The sequence below is a fragment of the Poecilia latipinna genome, unplaced genomic scaffold, assembly GCF_001443285.1.
Source record: "Poecilia latipinna isolate Pla-1442-1.1 unplaced genomic scaffold, P_latipinna-1.0 Scaffold860, whole genome shotgun sequence".
Classification (NCBI taxonomy): domain Eukaryota; kingdom Metazoa; phylum Chordata; class Actinopteri; order Cyprinodontiformes; family Poeciliidae; genus Poecilia; species Poecilia latipinna.
The window spans coordinates 39,789-54,000 of NW_015113476.1; the positions used below are offsets into that span (position 1 = coordinate 39,789).

General features: G+C 37.3%; 1 protein-coding gene across 1 annotated transcript; it reads right to left on the reverse strand.

Moving 5' to 3' along the window:
* Positions 1-345: 345 nt before the first annotated feature.
* On the reverse strand, positions 346-13,304 carry hspa4l (heat shock protein 4 like). The gene is made up of 19 exons (XM_015048102.1): positions 12,921-13,304; positions 11,487-11,544; positions 11,062-11,202; positions 10,859-10,981; positions 10,285-10,384; positions 9,556-9,689; positions 9,231-9,475; positions 8,666-8,742; positions 8,437-8,588; positions 8,242-8,348; positions 7,328-7,461; positions 6,669-6,865; positions 5,671-5,745; positions 3,744-3,887; positions 2,647-2,772; positions 2,464-2,571; positions 1,918-2,037; positions 1,683-1,844; positions 346-967 (listed from the first exon to the last, which is right to left on the reverse strand). Exons 1-19 carry the CDS (start codon positions 13,025-13,027, stop codon positions 797-799), a joined length of 2,481 nt encoding a protein of 826 aa, XP_014903588.1. The 5' UTR covers positions 13,028-13,304; the 3' UTR covers positions 346-796.
* Between the last annotated feature and the right edge of the window lie 908 nt (positions 13,305-14,212).

The window sequence follows — 14,212 nt, forward strand, 5'->3', positions numbered from 1 at the left end:
TGGAAATACTAAAACCAAGCTGTTCTAACCGATCCTAAGCTCCTTTGAGTAGATTTTGTTTCTAAACTTCTCATTCAAAGGTATTAAAAAGCTTTTGATTTTACAGTTGTTGTTATTGGAGAATGAAGATGTTGATATTTAATTTGGAGACAGTTCTCAGTTCAGTTCTCAGTTGCCATGAAATGAGGCACAATAGATCTCTTGAATGTAAAAAAAAATGTTCATTTTGGTTTAAATAATTGTTGCTAATTTTGCATTTTATGACTAAAAAAACAGGAAGTCATGAAAATATACATGGATTTTACTGAATAAATATGGTTTTGCAACATTAGGAAAAAGCCCTTTATATTTATCCAGTCTGATTTTATTTACTAAAATCATATTTACAGTTTCTAGACATCAGCATCACTTTAACCCAATAAAAACAGATACATATACAGGATTTGTATTTTCGCAGTCGAACTAATTGTTCTGCATTAACAGTTGCTTGGACAGTACTTATTCTTACTGGTCTTTGGGATTACTGGTGATACTGGATGGATCTTTCTGGTATTATCTGAATTTAACCAGTTACAGAACTCTTCTACTTGCATGTGGAAGATGTGAGAGAGTAAAACACAGCACTGTCACACGTGGGAATAAACGGTTTGAAGGCTTAAAGTCCGATGGGAGAAAACACGAAAACAATCCACCGAGGAAGCTGGTGACGACTGAGACGTTACGCCCAGATTTTATTTTATGTTTCTACTTCCTAGGAGGGGCGTGATGGAGAACGATGATTGTCAGAGTCCGCTCCTCAGTCCAGCTCCATGTGTTTCGCTCCAGGCTTTGGTTGCTGGTTTCCCTTCCCGTCTGGTTCCTGCCTGGCTGTGGGGCCATTGTGAGCTGCCTGATCGCCAACGTCGGACGGCTCCTCCGCGACCGGCTTCGGCCTGTTGGCAACCGAGCCGCAAACATCGTCCAGTTCCTGGTTTGGATAGAAACAGGAAGTTAGGAAAATGGGCATTTCTAAAATAAGGCTGGTTATCAGTTAATGTAACGTTTACTTTTAGCGATTAATCGATTAGTCAGATTTTTTTTAATTAGAAGATTTTTCTTTTAAGCCATTTTTTGTGCAACATTAGCAGCGAAAATGTTTTTATAATAATTCAATTCCTTTTTTAAATAAGAAAATAAACATTTTATTGCCTAAAATGAAAGAACATAGCATTCATTTAGTTATACCTGATTATTTGAATTGATCATCTGCAGCAGAAAAATATGTTTATCATCAAAATATGAAAAGTTCAGGGCTTTCTGTTTGACTTAACCTCTATAACATCAGTCTGCCAGCTTATCTTTTATATTATTAATCCTGTTTGATTAATAATTAAATAGGAAAAGATGATTAACAAGAGATATTTTTCACAGTTAGAACCAGTGAAGCTACAACTATGCCACCTGATTTTGGGTTGAATATTTTTACAATATTTCGTTTTTAATTTAATCTTAAAATCAAAAAATATTTATTTTTGTCTTAATTTCTTTTTCAGAAAATTGCCTTTTTTGAGTTAACGATTAATTGATTACAAAATTAGTTTATAATTATTTCAATATTTGATTCATCGTGATTAATCAGATTAATCGTTTCAACCCCAATGTAAACCTCACTAATGGAGGATTTGTAAAATATTTATCCATACCTGGATTTTTGCAATGATTTCTGCTACTTTCACCACTGGGTCTTGGGTTATTGCAGTTCTGCTCTGTGCGTTTATTTTGTTGTTCATCCAGCCCATGCTTTCAGTCACAAACTTCTCCACAGCACTAACGTCCTCTGGACTTAAATGTGAGAATCGTTCGTCCTTTGGAAAGGGAAGCAGACAGTTAGGAAGAGGATTGAGGTTCATTAGGGGATAATTAAAGACCTTTTGTTACCTTCTGTTTGTAGGAATCTACAAACTTCATGTAGAGCTGCAGTTTCTTCCCCAGTTCTTCAAAAGCTCTTGGCCTTTCTTCACTCTCTCTGTGCCGCTCCTGAATGGGCTCACCAAACATCTGGGAAAATTACGTTATATTAATGAAAACACCAGATTCCAAGTAGATTAGACATTTCTTATTTTAATTTTTCACGTTGGAGTTCTCACAAAATTACTACTTAATCAGCTATTATTTCGATATTATTTCGACTTTTATTGTTGCATGATTTTATTCTTGTAATATTATGAGTTTATTCTCATAATTTAAGAAAAACTTAGTCTAGAGTTGACCTGAATTAAAAGTCCAAACAAACAGAAGCTGCAAAACATGTTTGTCAAACAAGATGGCCACCTTGAGTGACCCTAATCTTAACTACGAAAACCCAAGGAGTGCATTGGTGAAAAAAAATCCAGATTTTCCAAAAATTAAATCTTCACAACCCCAAAATTTAATTAGTATGTAACACTGATTTATCAATCTGAAAGTGCGGTGGTGAAGTGAAACCTTGAGCGCGCCCAGCTTTTCCTCGTAGACGTTTTTCGGCTGGTCCTCTCCCTCCTCATACAGCCAATTCTCCGTGTCCTCCAGCATCAGCGTCAGCCGGTTACTGTCCTGTTACCAGAGGAGAACTGCATCGGTCCGCCTGCTACATCTAAAAGGTGCTGAGAATGAGAATGTTGAAGCTACCTCCTCGGTGATGTACTTCTGATAAATCCCGCAGAGCTTTTCCCGCAGGTCGTACACGTACTCTTCCACGGCGTTTTTCGCGTCGTTCAGCTCTTTCACCAGTTTATCCTGGCAAATCATCTGACGCTGGAAGGAAGAAAGTCAAAAGTGAAAATATTCAGAGCTAACAAAACATTAACTGGGAGAATAAACATTTTTGGGGATCTAATTAAAAGTTGACGCAAGTCAGGGGTGTCCAACATGCGGTTCGGGGGCCATTTGTGGCCCTTTGACTGATTTTCTGCACTTAATGAAAGATACAAATTTAGCCCAGGTGGTTGATGCAGAAGGAGATTCTTTATTTGTAATTAGGGTAAAATTATTTGCAACTAGGGATGCAACTCGCAATCATTTTTGTAATCATTTATTCTAGCGATTAATTTGATGATTGATTAATCGGATTAAAAAAACTGGCTTCTAATCTGTTGATTATTTTTAGCATTGACTGATTAATAATTGGATAGGAAAAAAAACTTAAAAGGGGATTTTTTTCAAAAAAACTGAGGAGTTTTGGGAAAAGCATGAATAAAGATAAAGAATATTTTTTTAACTTAAATGCAAAATATAAAGATTTTTTATAGTTTTGCTTAAGTAGTATGTGATTCTTTCAGTAAATGACAGTTTCTAGAGTCCTTACACTCCAGTTAACGATTAATCAACCAAATTAGTTGATTACTATTTCAATAATCAATTCATCACGATTAATCGGAATTAAACGTTTCAGCTCTATTACCCACATAATTTTTCCTACTATGGAAAATGCTAAATCCAACACAAAGTATTTGTCTTTTTAAAAACAAGTTTTTATAGTAAGTAAAGTCTGTCCAGAGATTTTTTGCTGAACCTAAATAAGATTTTAAATTTTTTATTTTATTAAAGACTGCTTTATTTGCTTACTTTAGTATCATTTTACATTTTGTGAATTGATACAGATTCTTCTTTTACACAATTCAAATTCTCTGAGGCAGAAAACTGTTTTATATGTTCTCCTTTATGTTTTCTTCATATTCTGCACAGAAACTATGACTCAGCTTTTTAACCGCGGCAGCGTTTCTCACCTCATACTCCACAAAGTTGGTCAGAACGTCTCCATCCAGTTGCCGAATGTTGTTGGCCACAATGGGAAGATCAATACTCTTCACCTTGATCTTTGGCTTGCTGCCTCCAGCCGTTGCGTCCTGCTTTTCTGCAGCTGCCCCTTCCTTGGACAAAACAGCAGATGTACATTCTTTTAAAAAAGTCTTGTGACTGAAATATCATTCCATGTAGTTAAATTAGTCAGTACAGATAGTGTGAATTATGTATTTTAGATCTGCAGGATCTCATTAAAATCTAGGCAAAGCGACGACTCCAGGATCTCAGGGGTATCTGCAGGTTTCAGCAAGTCAAATTTAAGACTTTTAAAGACATTTTTAATGCCACCTTAAAAGAAATTTAAGATAGAAAACACTATAAATGTAGGGGATGGTTGGAGAAAATCATTGCAATACAATCAAGCACCACAAAAACTGAAAATTATGAGGTCTGTTCACAGCTTTGTGCTTCTCACACACTGGATATTTGATTTCCCTCTGGGAGTAATGAAGTATTTTTGAATTTTTAATCTTATTTTGAATATGGCACTCTATGGGTTTAACCTCGTAAAGGCATATAAGAACGTTGTCCAGCCAGCCGGCGATAAGTTTACACTTAACCCATGATGGACGTTGTTACGGCCCCTGGCCTCTTGAGGCTGTGCAGGCTCTTCTTTTTGTTATGCAGGTTTGGCTGTGGGAGCTCTCCTTCCTGATTGGCTGCCTGGAGGCTGCATGAGCGCAGCGACCCCATTGGACCAGCAGAGGATGACAAGCCAATCAGACGCTGATGAGGCCCACCTGCACCATCTAAAAGGCTCCTGGACCCATTCCTCCAGTGGGACAGCTTGTAGGAAGAGGCTTTGTTTGACTGTCCCTCACATGTGTTTGTTTGTAACTGATTGTTTTGGCCAGCTTTGAGGAACTTTGTTCTGCTGACCCATTTTTGTTCTGCTTAGCAGTTTTGACTCTGATCTTGATTGCTTCTACTCTTGTGTTTGTGTCTGGGAGGCTTGGAGCTCCCCTTAGTATTCCCTTTGTGTTTTTCTTTTGGGTTATTTTGAGTTTACTTCAGACTGACTTGTTTGTACATTTTTGTAATTTAATTTGCACTTAACATTCTTTAGTTTTAGTTCTTTTTTGAGTGTTAATTGAGTTAAATTGTATTGTGTTTTGGTTTTGTGAAGCCATTCTTTTGTAATAAATCATTTAATATGTTCTCTGGACACGTCTTTATGTTACGTCCCCTGAACCCTGAGACCTTGGGGGTGTAACAAAAAGCTACTGTAAAAAATATTCAGGTGAATATACTAGAGGTACCAGTTAGTGGTAGCCTCTGAGTGTAATGCCTGCAACTCAAATTTCAAAATGTTGTGAGAGAAAAAAAACATTAGTTATTTCAAAAGGGACATTTCACAGCCATAAAGGCTGTGTTCTTGTGTAGTCCCTGAAGGTACAGTCAATTTAGATGCAATATATTACAGTGCAATTTAGACAACTTAAAAAAAGGACTTTTTTTTTTAATCTAAACGGAGAATACAGCATTACAAAATTAAAACGCCATATAGCCCAAAACGTTCAACAAAAAGTTAAGACTTGTGATTAAAGTATTTTTGACCAACTTACATTTCTTCATATAAATCTGAGACATGTTAAGGTCTTTGTTTTAGACGCATGAATTTGTCTTTTCAAGGGCGCTCAAACATCCTAATCTCTCTGCTCGGCTCTCTAACCATACATCAAGACAGATTTAACGAGGAGTGGCAAAAGCAAATGTTGTGGATTAGCAGGAACAGGTCATGTTGATGTAACCAGAAAATGAGCTGTTTAGCATGCCATGATAGTCTAGAAACGCAGTCAGAAACGGTCCACTGAATGTAAGCCAGTTTGTGCCAAATGACCCCTGACTGACCTTAGTGCTGGAGCTGCTGTCCTCGCTCGGCACCTCCGCCTGGTGTTGACCCTCTTGCTCCACCTGCATTTTGCTCTAAACCAAAACACATTCAGTTATTTCATGCCAGCTACGGCAAACATAAATTATATGTTTTCTTATGTTCCTGGTGGCACAAACTGTATTATCTTGGCTATTTTCAAAGATTCATAGAGCAGAAATTAGAACAAGTTGAGTCAGCAGGGCAGAAAATCCAGATTAACGTGACTAATTAAAGTTTACTGTTTGGTGCCGGACTCAATCATCCTGCAATCACAGGTTGTAATAGTTTAGATTTATTTCCTACAATCATTTATTTGGCCTCTTTGAAGAATTTTAAAAGATTAACTACAATTAATCACGTAAATGAAAAATAAACAAATTTTTCTGAGTTATTTATTGCCTAAAATGCAATAACAGTATTCTTTTAGTGAACACTTGATTAGTTGTAGATTAACTCTTTTTTTTTTTTGCATTAACTGATTATTAATTAGGTAGAAAAAGCTATTTTGTTTTTCACAGAATTTGCTGGTTGTGGAGTTTTAGGTATTTACAGACAAATTTTTTATCTTAAATGCAAGTTTTTAAAAGATGTTTTGGCTTAATCACGGGTCTGAGGGGGATTTTCTTTCAGCAAACAGCCTGTTTTTGAGTCTGTATACTCAAATAATTGATTACTAAATTAGTTGACAGTCTTTCAATAATTGATTAATCACAATTAATTGCGATTAATCACTTAACAAATTGAAAAATAAACAAATTTTTCTATAAATGTTCGGGTTCTGAAAGGACTCTGAAATACAGTCAGAAACTATTAATACAAGGTCAAAGAAAACTTGGATGATTTTGCACATTACTGTCTAAATCTAAGATGACATGGTGCACCGTTTTCTCAGGTGTCAGACGCCTTTAACAGAGAATATTGTTTTCTTTTTGCACCGGCAGCTTTCTGTGTAACATGGTGGAGATCAGAACCTCACCTGCTCCTCTGCTCGGCCTTCATTCTGCGCCGGCGGCTCCGACTCAATCTGCATGTCCTCTGCTTCTCCTTTCAGCTTCTCTATGAGTGACGCGCTGGACACGCTCAGGATGCCATGGATGTTGACTCGTACTTTGACCTTTACCTTTGAACTGCCTCCGTCCGGCTGAGGAACCACGTTCTGCACTGAAAAGCAGCCTGATAGCAGATGGAGAGAAGCAAAGCAAGTTATTGAACGTGAAAAAAAAATTACCTGTTTAAAATGTTACAGAGCATCAAACATAAATAAAAAAAAGCAGTTTTCAAATTAGCTTTAAATGTATTATGAGTAAAAAACCAACCTACCATAATGTGAAAAAGTAATTGAGCCTCACTGTTAGATTAAGAAGTAACTGTGATTAGGGCTGCAGCTAACGATTAATTGATTAATCAGTTATACTCATGATTAATCAGATAAAAAAAATTGTCACTTTTGCAGATTTTTCAATATTAGAAATAAATTGCAAGTAAGCAAATAATTAAATACCTTTGTGTTTCAGCCTTACTTTTTTATTTTAATATATTTCGCAATCTGAAACATTCAGGTCTAATAGAAAAGAGTAAATCTGTTTATTTTTGGATAAGGTTTTCTTTCTGTAAAAGCAGAATCAGCACCAGTACCTATCCGTTGTTCCGGGTAGGGGAGCTCCTGAGGATTGCTGTAAAACGCTTCCAGGTCAAAGGGCTCCTTCTTGTGGAACGTGATCACCTTGGAAAACGGAGCAGCGTGGTTCTTACCGAAAACCTCGCATTCTCTGCAGCAGAGGAAAAACCAACGTCAAGAAACGGAAAGAAACCTTCAGTTAGGACGATACGGATAAAAAAAAAATTTTTTTTCCTCGCCTTCTTTTCTAGATAAGAAATTCCAAATGACAGAAAATATTTTCTAAAAGTGGCTTTTATTTCTGTAATCTCTAATGTGAATTAGACGACGGAGAATTAGGGTCAGGCAACAAGAATTTTTGTTTAATCACAAGAATAAAGTGATGACAAAAGTAAAATAAAGACGTAATTTTACAAGCAGCAGAAAGCCTGAATACACATCACTTCAGAATCCTGATACTCATATTAATTTGATGTTGATGTGTTAAAAGATTTTGTATTTTCTGTAAAACTTTTAAAATTCACAAGATGCTCATGAGATAATTTTTTTATTTTTGTGTAAAAGTTTTAACAAAATTACAACTTTGTTCTCCTAATATGACTTTATTCTCGTAACATTATGACTTTTTTTATGTATTTTTTCAACTTTATTCTCGAAATAAAAAAAGAATTAGCCTCACCCTAATATTTTGTCATAGATAAAAGTCAAAATAAACAAAAACTTTAAAATGTGCTTGTCAAACAAGATGGCCGCCCTGGGAGTGCGTTGATGAAAAAATTCAAATTTTACAAAAATATGAAATCTCCGAAAACCCAAAATTTATTGTTTTATCACCCATCTCTACCTTTAGTCACTTAACTCAGACCAGTTGATTGTCACCTTTTGCAAAGTAACAACTGCAGAAGGTTAGCTTCTACCACGACATATTTACCCCAGTCCATCCTCTGTAGACGACTTCCAACGGAGAGTGATTGGAAACGGAACCACATCCGTGATGGAGAATTCCCGCACCTTAAACGCTGGAGATAAAATTGCGCACTGCATCCAAAAGCAGAAGAACACAAAGGTTGTTGAGCGCTGAGGCTAATTTCCTGAGTCAGCTGCTGCTGTCAGAGAGGATTCCCACCTGAAGCGCGCAGCCTCTGGCTACGGCTTCGTCAGCGTTCAGCGTGGTGCTGACGTCTTTGCAGAAATATTTGGTGATTCTCTCTTTGATGGACGGGATCCTTGTGGCTCCTCCGACTACCTCCACTGCATAGATGTCGTCCCGACTCAATTCTATTAAAAACACAGAGAATCCTGAGAAAAACCCTTGCTTGTTATCAGATCGAGATAATACTTTCAAAGGTCCGTACTTGATTGTTCAAAGGCTGTTTTCAGCGGCGTCTCCACTCTCATCAGATACTGAGCGCACATTTCTTCAAAGTGAGTCCTGCAGACACACAAAGACAGAGATTAAGATATGGCTAGAATTCCTCAAAAGGTGATACATGTGACACATCTAAATGTGACAGTTAAACCTGCATCTAACTAGCAGCTAATATTCACTTGTTAGCTGTTTGTGTCTATAATAGGTAAATGCAAATTTATCACCAGCCGCCTGGATGAAGTTTGTACATTTCTTTAGAGATACAGGTCTTAAATGCTATTCAAAATTGTCTTAAAATGTCTTAAATTTAAGTTGGTGAAACCTGCAGAGACCTCGTATTACAAAAACACAAATACTTTGTGTCGTACTGAACATTTTCCATTGTAATAAAACGTTTCCATCTGCATCCGCCATCTGTGCTGGATGGGATAAAGTTTTATCTTTTCTGAAATGTAGTTGGGGGCCACAAAAAATCACTCCAAGGGCCATAAATGGCCCCCGATCTGTGTCTTTTACACCTCTGATCTAAAAGAAATATCAAGGGAGTTGACCTGTTCATCCTGCTGGAAACGTCGATGTCGTTCATGAAGCACTCTATGTTGAGAGGAAGGTCAGAGGAGTTGGCGCTCATGAGTTTCTTCAGCTTCTCGCATTCCTGATGCAGCCGCAGCAAAGCCCTCGGGTTGTCCCTCACGTTCAGCTTGTACTTGGTCTTAAACTCCTCACAGAAATAATCCACCAAGGCTTCGTCGAAGTTACGCCCTCCGAGGTACGGGTCGAACGCTGTGGCGAGAACCTAACGAACAATCGAGACGACTGAGTCCAACTTCAGGTCAGAAAGTCGTGTGTAAACATGAGACTGAAGGAAAGGTTCACCTTGAGTTTCCCCTTGTTGAAAGCAGTGATGGAGACCTGGAACGATGAATGCCCCATGTCCACAAACACCACATTCCTGGGCTTCTCCTCAGGCACAGGGAGGTCTTGTTTGTAGATGCCATAAGCCAACGCCACTGTTCAGAATAAAAGTGTTTATTGGGATCATTGTAATGCAAAATTCATATTTTTACACTTCCATTTGGGTCTGAACTGCTTCTAAAAACTGCCCAAGCACTTAAAACATCCCACCCAGCTATTTTTTTACTATAAATTAATGGTGGTTTTTTTGTCTGGAAAACTAGCAAACCTCCCAAATGTTGAGTCACATTCCACAGGCCGTTTCCTAGCAACCCGCTGAGCCCAGCCCCGTTACCTAGCAACCCAAGCCGAGCCCAGCCCCGTTACCTAGCAACCCAAGCTGAGTGCCAGCTCATTTGGTCAGAAAATGTTTAGCTGTTGACTTACAATCCAGAAATTTTTTGAATATGCATCTGTTTGTAGCCATTTTCACATTTGATATTTAAAGTGACAAGAGGCCCAAAAACAGCTCCAAATAAGCATTACTGACCAGACTGTAATCTTATTATCTAAAAATGATTTTGTGGAAAAAATATAATGAACATGTTTAGTATAGCCCATTGACTTATCCTAACTAGTTAAAGGAAGACTAATAAGTCATCTTTAACATTTCCTTCAGCTTTTTCTCAGCATAAACCAAACAACTCTGACCTGCTGTGGTGTCGTTGATCAGTCGCAAACAGTTCAGCCCTGCAATCTGAGTTGCATCGAGAACTGACCGTCTCTCTGCGTCTGTGAAAAAACTCGGGACCTGAAGAACCAGAAGCCAGAGTTCAGTAAATCTCGTTGGAGCTCCAAGTTACGCCGACTAGGCCTGTTACCGTAACCATAAAGATAATTTATTACAGAAGTTATTGCGACAAACCATGAAATTGTTGTTTTGAGAGAATTTTTATGTAATATAATGGTAATGCAATTTGACATTGGAGCTGGAAGACATTTTAAATATTCTAAATAAATAAATAAAACAACAAAAACAACAAATAAAGTGAATTTTACGGTCTCTGTAAAATAAAAAAGGTCCTTCAATTAAAGGGCTAGTTGAGACCAAAGCACCAAACTGAAGACTTTTATCATCCAGTTTTTGGTAGAAAAAGAGAGAAAAGAGAAAAAACAATAAATCATGAAAATGGAAATTCTTAAACTCATTTTAACTCATCACATGATCAATTGATTATTGGTTACAGCAACAGGCCTAATGCTGAAATCAGTCTGCATTGCTCACAGAAACCACGCAGTCCACCACCGGCTTCTTCAGCGCGCTCTCCGACGTCTCCTTCAGTTTGGTGAGCAGCATCCCGCTGATCTGCTCCACCGTGAAAACCTTCTCCTCATCCAGGTAGCGCACCTGTAGACGGTTCAAAACGATGAGCAGGGGGAATATCTGTGAGCGGTAATCTAAAGGACCATGGTGTGTCGTTGCTCTACCTTAATCCCAGTGCTTCCATTGGCTAGCTTGTCGAGGCTGTAAGGCAGCTTGCTCTTCTCTGATTGGACGAACGGATCATCAAACGCTCTGCCGTGAAACTTTTTGAAGCCATGAACAGTGTTTTTAAAGTTTGTTATGACCTGTTAGGAAAACAGGAGAAACATTTTGAGCTTTTAGATACAAGATAAAGACTCGGCCCCTTTATTAGGTACACCTTGCTATTGAGCTGGACCCCTCTTTGTCATTAAGGCTGAAACGATTAATCAGATTAATCGTCATTAATCGAAATAATTGCTAACTAATTTAGTAATTGAATAATCATTAGCTGGAGTATACAGATTGAAACATTTGCTAAAAGAACACTGTGAGCATCAATTAAGCCACAACTGCATCAAAAATTACAAAATGCAATGACTGATCTTACCTGACTCTTGGCTGCATTTCCAATCATCCGGTTTTTGGAGGCCAAAGACACACAAGCCCTAAATGCAACGGAGCACAGGAGTACATTAAGAGGGATATAATAAAACGAGAATAATGAGCTGAATATTTTACACAAGGAGAGCTGAGATTAGGAAACTGCATCAGGGGAGTCTGAGGAAGAGCCACAAACGGGGGCAGTGAGATAAACCAGTTCACCTTCAAAATTCAGCTCATCTTGTCTGAAACAAGGAGCAGGAACTTCCCCGAGGAACTATCGTCAGCTTTACAGCACTGTGAAAAAGTTTGTGCAACCTGACATATTCCTTTAGTTTTGTGTGTCACACTTCATCAAACTCATTTTAATATATATTAAAAAAAATAGAAACAGGAGAAATTTGTAATGGAAAAAATACTTTATTATGCCACTGTTATGGCTGTTGTGTTACTTAGGAATTGCATTGCAATATTTTATAGTAATATTGCGATAACTATAAAGATTATGATTTTAAAAAACTATTTGTTACTTATTTTTCAGATAATAAATAGTTTTGCACAGCATTTAAGCGCCACAAATGCAATTATTATCATTGAAAAACATTCTCATCTTAAATATGGTTCTTCAGGAAGACTCTTAATTTTAAGTTATTTATATGACTAAACTGCACATAGTAGATGCATTTAATCATAATTTTGAATTTGGCGATATTTAAACAAAAAGTGAAGAAAATAGCTAAATTAACATTTCCGCTCATGGATTTAACATTAATAACTGAAATTCATCATGATAATAAATCAGAAAATCTTACTGTGATAAGGATTTTGTTACGATAAATGATCAACGATACGATAAATGTCCCCGCAGTGTCATGGGATCCAGTTCCCACTGGCTGGCAGTGACAAGGCACTCCCTAGTTTCTCCTTGCCACAACAAAAAAGCCCCACTGCTTCATTTAGTCAAGTGCAGCTGCACATCCCTGCAAGAAGCTGCTGCAAATGCAGTTTGCACACGCTGAGGCCAGCATGTTAATAACTTAGAAAAATGTCTGACATCCTGGATGAGAATGAGCATCGCCGAAGGGCTGATTCAATTGCCTTTCTGGGCTCGGTTCTGGAGAATTTTAAGGATGTGGAAAAGCCTTTCAGGGTCATCCAACACCCAATGTCGCTGTGTCATGTTAAAAACCTAGAGATAGTATTCTGTCATAATCAGTGATTAAATGAAGCATTTAAAGAGCGACACCGGCTGCAGGTTTAACTTAAGATTACTGCTTCTTAGAGTAAACCACCAGCTCCAGGCCTGGACCTCTACCTGGCCCGGAGTTCAGAAACACCAGAACCTCTGATTCATGAGTATCACAGCACGCAGCGAGCGTCCATTAGGCTAAATATTGCGTAACAACCCGCGTCCATGATGCTGCTCGGCGTTAATACTCACGGTGTGCATCTGTCACTGTACTCATTGGCCACCGTTTCAATGCCGCCGCTCCTGGCCACAGCGATATAGCAGTTCTGGAAACCCACATCGATGCCAACCACTGACATGATGAGCACCTAAATGCACCTTCCCTCTGAGTTTTCCTGCGCAAAACCCGCACCGACACAAGGGCAAAACACAAAATGTGACTAGTTCACCAGTTCTGCAAACAAATCCAGGCTTCCCGGGGCTGAACAAAAGTGAATTAGCAGCTCTTATGTAAGCCGAGCTGTTTATAGCAAACTCATTCAGAGTAATCCCCGAAGAGACCAGATCCAGAGCGGATTCTCCAACTCCGAGGCGGCCCTAGCATCACCCAGCGCCGCTGACTGTGAGGATGCTTCTCGAACCCGCCCCCAGAGCGCGCTGATTGGCTGCGCCGCGCTCGCTGTGCAGTACGTCATTGGTGCCTCAGCCAATCGATCACAGAACAATCTAGAACCTCACGCTGAAAGTGGAGCTTGTTTACGTCACTGAAGCGAGACAGTGACGCTGCGAGCACGCTTGCTCTGAATTCATCATGTCAGGTGAGAGTTTCTGTCCTCACTCACCTGCCCTGAGCGGACACACACACGCGCGCGCACATACATGCACGCACGCACGCACGCACGCACACTCACATACCACTGTTTATTTAATTTAATGTAATTTAATTTAATTTATTATTATTATTATTATTATTATTATTATTATTATTATTATTATTATTATTATTTTAATTTAATTTAATTTTTTTAATAATAATAATTACTTAAACACATCAAAGTATTTGTAGTGAATTAAAAGTAAAAAGTAAATAAAAATGATTTATTGATTTTATTGATCCCAAAGGAATTGATAAAAATATTAATCCCAAAGTATTTTTTAATTGAATTCACTTTACACACACAAACACACCATTGTTTATTAAATGTAATATGAAATAATATTTAATATTACTTAATTTAAAACTATTAAGTAACATTAATTAAGTACTAAGTATTAGTAAAATGTAAATAAATTATTATGAAATGTAGTATTTAAACACATATTATTTTTAAATATTTAAATAATAAATATTAAGTAATATTTATTATTTAATATAATAAATATTATTATTTATATTTATTATAATAGAAATATTTATAATAAATATAAATAATAAATAACATGTAATTATTTAATATTTATTAAATAATAAATATTTATTATTTAATAAATAATACATATTTATTATTTAATAAATAATAAATATTTATTTATGTAATTATTTA